This window comes from Ostrea edulis, chromosome 9 (assembly GCF_947568905.1).
Source record: "Ostrea edulis chromosome 9, xbOstEdul1.1, whole genome shotgun sequence".
Classification (NCBI taxonomy): Eukaryota; Metazoa; Mollusca; class Bivalvia; order Ostreida; family Ostreidae; genus Ostrea; species Ostrea edulis.
The window spans coordinates 7,370,034-7,376,980 of record NC_079172.1 but is presented as its reverse complement, the minus strand read 5'-3'; the positions used below and the strand labels follow the sequence as shown (position 1 = coordinate 7,376,980).

At 35.5% G+C, this 6,947-nt stretch overlaps 1 protein-coding gene across 5 annotated transcripts in view; it reads right to left on the bottom strand.

Annotated features, from left to right (window-relative positions):
• Positions 1-4,132: 4,132 nt before the first annotated feature.
• The window catches only part of LOC125657891 (fucose mutarotase-like), an 11,461-nt gene continuing 8,646 nt past the window's right edge, over positions 4,133-6,947 (bottom strand). For 2 of the 5 annotated variants that reach the window (XM_056148400.1, XM_056148398.1), the window contains exons 5-6: positions 6,847-6,920; positions 4,133-4,404 (exon numbers count right to left, since the gene is read on the bottom strand). In XM_056148400.1, the coding sequence (XP_056004375.1) occupies positions 4,353-4,404; positions 6,847-6,920 (126 nt within the window). In that variant the 3' untranslated portion in view covers positions 4,133-4,352. Of the gene's footprint in view, positions 4,405-6,815; positions 6,921-6,947 lie in introns of all 5 variants that reach the window. The other 3 variants (XM_056148401.1, XM_048888782.2, XM_048888781.2) reach the window with 2 other exon arrangements.

The window sequence follows — 6,947 nt, the reverse complement described above, 5'->3', positions numbered from 1 at the left end:
TGCATACATTTTCAAATTTAAGGTAAATCGTAATATCTTGTTTAGAAAAATGTACTAAACGATATTAAAAGAAGCAATAATTCCTTCCACTCCCGGAGAAATAGATGACAAAATCTTTTGATTTCTTGAATTAATTTATTGAAAGAACTTTTTTTTTCCCCAAAAACCTTTAAAATTTGCTTCATTTTATTAATTTCGCCTCATTGAAAATGAAAATAGTACAAATGACTCGATAGGAGACATATTTCAAGTCCTATCAAATCTAAATTCTGTAAAATCCAGTCCTGAGCCCAGACCCCATGCCTCATAAAATGCCCGTCTCCCCCCCCCCCCCCCCCCCCCCCCCCCCCCCCCCGGTAGCCGCAATTTCCTGAATCCGCCCCTGCTACTTAACATGGTACTTTTTTTGCCTTTAGAATAATGTATGAGTGTATTCTCTTACACATTGTGAGGACGTCCCCGCTTAGTAGGTTGGGTTGGCTAGAGAGAGAGAGAGAGGGAGAGAGAGAGAGAAAATATATATTAATTATATGAACTTCCAATCTGGGCGCAATTTTATGAGGGGACCACCTTGAGGTCCCCAATGAGTCGTCCTGGTGGGGGGAGGCTTGAAATATGTCTCCTATGTAGACAAGTCATGTTTACTATTTTCTGTCATTTTTCATAAGATGAAATTAATAAAAATGACACAGGTTTTAAGGTTTAAAACAAAACTACTGTACTCGTTATTACAATTTAAACCAGGGGCGTATTTATGCGTTCATACACTCATATTACCTAACGTCTACTTATCCATTTGCATTTTGCAACAATAAGTAAAATACGAAAATAATTAGAATTAAAAAATAAAGATAAACTTTTCATTCAAAGTACATAAAGTCATTATGATTATGTGGATCTTTGTTTCGAGTAAAGAACATCTTCACAAGTCAAAGTTATGGGAAAGAACGGCGTTCATCCTTTCTCTTCTGTTTGGCAATGTTCTCAGTATCGAGATAATTAAATAAAATCCGTGTTTTTTCTTCGAGTTTGTAATTTCTACTCTAAAAGTGCATGCCTATTATTTGAGCAAACTATGAATTTCGTATCTAAGGAAGGTGCTAAACTCCATGTTAAGATGCCAAGAATCTACCACCACCCCTCCAAGTCCACGGGCTTCGCCAAGGGATCATTGGGGCCCCTTGTCTATTTAATAAGTCCACATTAATAACAGGTTTAGCTACGTCCCTGCAAACTTGATTCAAACGATATTACTATACAGCAGACCAGATCTTCACTTAGAAAACCATTGTTAGTCAATCAAATTAAAACATAACAGTTTCCTCAGCTTCTATCGATCTAACTGGGATCCTCTATAAGTACCAAAAAATACATTCCAAAATTATTACACCGGACCCCCCCCCCCCCCCCCCCCCCCATGTGACTTACTTGACTTAAATTTCCTTATCTCCCTGTGGGGAACATCTCTATTTGGTTCAAATACATATTGTAGAACCAAATTCCTAGAATAACTTGAATAAACCTTTAGCTCAGAGTGTGGATTTTACAAGGTAGTGTTCTAAGTCCATTGGTGTTTAATTTACATATGAATGATTTGTTAAATCTGTATATATGTGATCCTGTCACTAGAAGAAGTGTTTTCATTAATATTCTGATGTCAATGTAATTAAAATTAGATGTTACTAGACCCGCTCGCATACTCGCTCACATAACGAGTATACGAGCGGATCGAACAACTAATTTTAATTACATTGCGTATACAGAAGACAGTTTTTACATTCTCAGATCTCTGTTGGTAATAAATGTACGTAGAGGACAGTTTTACATGCTCAGTTAGTATTATTATTATTTATTATTATTATTATTTTTTCAACAAACATTCTTTAAATAGTTCATGGTATATCTTCATAATATACATGTAATATAGAATTACAGAAGTGTTTAGTTGTTAGAGAGAGAGAGAGAGAGAGAGAGAGAGAGAGAGAGAGAGAGAGAGAGAGAGATGAAAAAATTTGGTTCCATCTGTTCCAAAGGGCATAAAAATTTTCAGTATCAACATTTTTATAAGAAATGAATTTTTGTGTTTCAAAGAACAACTCAGTATTAATTAAATGTATGTACAGACGGATTTTTTTTCATTCTCAGACCTCTGTTATAATAGATGTGTATATATTTAGAATAGCCTGTCCTGTAATTCCGTATTATTTTCCAGTTTTTAATGATCGGAATATAACCAGAAACCAGCGGATTGCAGTAGGATAAAAGCCGGAAGATATAGATTTGACCTTAAACCCAAATCTAAGATGAAGAGAATTAATACCAAGAATGGTATAATCTTTTTTTTTTTTTTAGCCTGTTTATGTATTTTTAAGTTTTATGTCCGTCGGATGGGACGTTAAAGGGTGTCCCGTGTCAAGGATCACAACCCCCTTGGCACGCAAAAGATCGTTTCCCTGATGCTCGAAAAAGAGTAGACTCACTGGGGGCTGTCAGGGAACCTCAAACACTCACCACCAAACATATTTCAATTAGTTGACCGACGTAAAATGGCTGAAATATTGCCAAAATGGCGTAAAACTTCAATCAATCAATCGTTTCAGGGGGTCACTCTGAAGTCAGTATAGCAATCCTCAGATCACAGACATCCAACGGTTGTAACCACATTCCCTATAATATATACCACCACCACCCTTTTAAAGTTGTAACCACATTCTCTATAATATATACCACCACCACCCTTTTAAAGTTGTAACCACATTCCCTATAATATATACCACTACCACCCTTTTAAACCGCAGAGGCTAAGTCTGTTATGGGCCCGAACTCTGCGATACCATAAATATGGTTACAATGAGTTTCGGGTCAAAACGGTCTTCCTATGTTTTAAACTAATAAGAAATATTTCCTGAAAAATCCAGTGGATTGTACTTCCGTTGTATCTATCTTTTCAATTCCTAATACCACATTAGTATTAAACACATACGTTACAGCTTTACACAATAACTAACAAAGAGATACAAGTCTTTGGCACTCAAGCTGTGCCATCCAAGTGTCTCTAGAGTACAGCAAAATACATACATGTTTATATAATATGCCAAATTGGGAATGTTCAATATGATTACATTTAATTTATTGCTTCCATGATTCATTTACATACAACAGCTGTGGCAATTACAGAATCTGCTGCTGTGGCACAATACACAATCTGTACAAAGTAAAACATGCTTATAGTGAAGTGCTACGGACAAACAATTTTACTTAAACATAATTAGTTATATCCAGCAAGTTCATTATATTTTAATACTATATAGGGAAAGAAATCACTTCAGTGTAAGCCTGATTTCATTACAAGTGTGTTCGCTGTAACCATGTTTTACTATAAGCATGGATTCATTATAAGTGTGTTCCTGTAACCGTGTTTTACTGAAAGTGTGAATTCATTTTAAGTGCGTTTACTGTAACCGTGTTTTACTGCAAGTGTGAATTCATTATAAGCATATTCACTGTAACCGTGTTTTACTGTAAGTGTGAATTCTTTATAAGTGTGCTCGCTGTAACCATATTTTACTGTAAGTGTGAATTCATTATAAGTGTGTTCACTGTAACCGTGTTTTACCGTAAGTGTGAATTCATTATAAGCGTATTCACTGTAACCGTGTTTTACTATAAGCATGAATTCATTATAAGTGTGTTCACTGTAACCGTGTTTTACTGTAAGCATGAATTCATTATAAGTGTGTTCACTGTAACCGTGTTTTACTGTAAGCATGAATTCATTACAAGTGTGTTCACTGTAACCGTGTTTTACTGTAAGCATGAATTCATTACAAGTGTGTTCACTGTAACCATGTTTTACTGTAAGCATGAATTCATTACAAGTGTGTTCACTGTAACCGTGTTTTATTATACACAGTTATTGCCTGTATGATTTATTTATATACAACAGCTTTCAGACTGTGTATGTTACACAATCTGATGTTGAATATCCATGTACTATAATGATAACGCTCAGTTATGTACATTAGCGGCAGTAATGTGCTTTGAGTACTCAGATTTTCTCACTTTTCAAGAACAGATTGCACTGGAAAGTCTCAAATGTTTTTCTTCATTATAAAAGAATACAGCCAAATTAGTTTTGTTTCTTTATTTGCGTAACATTTGTTAATACATGTTTCAGTAGTAAATAAGTTTTCATAAAAAGCAATCAGGTAAATGTGTTGTTACCGGTTATGTAATCCAAGAATGTGAATTTAATAAACTGTAAAATCACACATATAAATGAAAAAAGAAAAATTTCCAATGACAGGTTATCACAACACAGATTCAGCAATGATGCATCTCTTCCAAGGGGGTCAGAGAGCCAACCCCTTCTTCAAAATAATGTTTCCATACTTGGCCATTTCTCTGTAAAATAGAAGAAAAAGATCAAAATGATGTAACTGCTCCTGTACAGTTCAATGGAAGATTGAGCAAGAGGTCCAAGGACCACAGTGCTCATCTGGGTTTTTACCCTCTATTTCCACCAAAAATTGACACTCCATATTATGACCTCACCCTAGCTCCACATGACAATGACTTCCCCACAACATATCAATATTACTAACATGGTCTTGCTGTTCAGGAGAAGATGTTTTGTCTATATTCAGGTGTTATGTAAAATGGATTCTCCCAGATCAATGTGACTAAATTTATCATAGCCCTGCTGCTCTTGAAAAGACAATTTTTAAACTAGGAAAGATGATTTCACTGTTAAAGCCCCTTTAGATACACCACTTTCATTTTCAAGAATAATCGTCTTTTAAGGTATTCCATGTGTAATGAAAGGATAACCAACAATTTTGAAGGATTTAGATCAACATAAAAGTTTATTGTTAAATAATGATGAAAGTGAAGCAGATGAAATTCACATGACTGATAAATGATTTGAAGTTGACCTTTTTGCACTTAAGACTTTTTGGAAGAGTTGTCTGCCCTTTGTAAAAATAAGAAAAATTTAATTTTCTAAAAATCTGTGTGGTCAATGATTAATTTTATTTCATATTTTCATTTTTAAAAAGTGTATGTAACTTTCTACCATGAGATTAGTATGAAACAAGAGGTACTGAGAGCAATGCTCACTAAGAATACCCCCCGCTTACCCCAATCTCCCAAAGGGTGTTGGTAATAGGTATAAACTACCTCTTTTCTGAGTGTAAAAAATAAATGGCATGACAAACCGAACCGTATTGCTACTTCGATGTCCAGTGCACATGACCTTTGACCTTTTGATCCCAAAATCGATAGGGAACATCTTCATCCCATGGGTAGTCCATATGTATGTTATGGTGACTGTAGGTGGAAAGGATAACGCTTTAGAGCCCGGAAACCATATTGCTACTTCAATGTCCAGTGCGTGTGACCTTTGACCTTTTGACCCCAAAATCAATAGGGAACATCTTCATCCCATGGGTAGTCCATATATAAAATATGGTGACTGTAAGTGGAAAGGATAACACTTTAGAGCCCGGAAACCATTTTGCTACTTCAATGTCCAGTGCGCTTGACCTTTGTCCTTTTGACCCCAAAATCAATAGGGAACATCTTCATCTCATGGGTAGTCCATATGTTTGATATGGTGACTGTAGGTGGAAAGGATAACACTTTAGAGCCCGGAAACCATATTGCTACTTCGATGTCCAGTGTGTTTAACCTTTGACCGTTTGACCCCAAAATCGATAGGGAACATCTTCATCCCATGGGTAGTCCATATATATGATATGGTGACAGTTGGTGGAAAGGATAATGCTTTAGAGCCTGGAAACCATTGCGTCTACAGACGGACGGATGGACGGACAGACAGATGGACAACCCGATTCAAGTTGTGGGGGGTATAAAAAGAATATTTCCATTTATTGCCATTTGCTCCCCAATTTTGCCCCATTTTACTCTCTAGGGCCATGTTTTGACTAAACTGGAATCTGCATTACCTGAGGGTGCCTGCCTATCAGCATGACCGATCAAAGCCAAGCAGTTCATGAGTAGAAGATATTTTCTATACATGTATATCCCCATGTAAAACATCACTTCCCAACTATAGCCACACTCTAGGTTCTTGAGAAGATTTTTAAATGACCCCGCCTTGGTTTTTTGTTTTTTTTTTGCCTTTTCTTGATTATCTCCCCTTGCAAGGGGAGCTGGTTCAGCTAAATAAACTTGAATCCTCTTTATCGTAGTACATGCTGTGCTCAGTTTGGTTGAAATTGACCTAGTGGTTCTGAAGAAGATGAAATTGTGAAAAGTTTTCGACGCTGATGTAAAAGACTCTGTCTTTTATTTCAAGTGAGTGAATGCTTTCTAAATAAATCAATTCAGAAGAATTAAATATGACACAAGTACAATTCAATTACCATATTCTCAGATTTTCCAAGCTGCCATCTTTAATCTTGAAAGTTATTAAAAATTTGGTGTTACATGTATATCTACAAGATATTATTACTGAATAGATCTAATTAAGATTAGGTTCTTTGATCCTCTCCTGTATATATTTTAAATAAACACACTTGTGTAGCAATATATTTAACAGATCAAAGTCTCTAGTTCTTATTAGATTGACGAAATATAGAAACACAATACCCAGCACCTGGTCATCTTCAATTGTGGCAAATTTGACCTTAATTAATTTTCTCTTTTGTATAGATTATAGATTAAAAATGTGCCACTAACCTTTGTTCTTGAGGTACATGTACATGAAAATAATCAGATTAAAGATTGTGATGATTCAAAGTTTTTATCTCAGAACCTTTGCTTGTTATAACTGCACTTTAATATAAAATTACCCGGTGTGGAATTATCTAAACCTGACATTACCCGGTGTGAACAATTGCATAGGCTTTCTTTGCTCGGTCATAAAATGCAGATCTTTCAACATGCTCAATTTGCACCTGCAATTTAAAAATATGTTCATATTT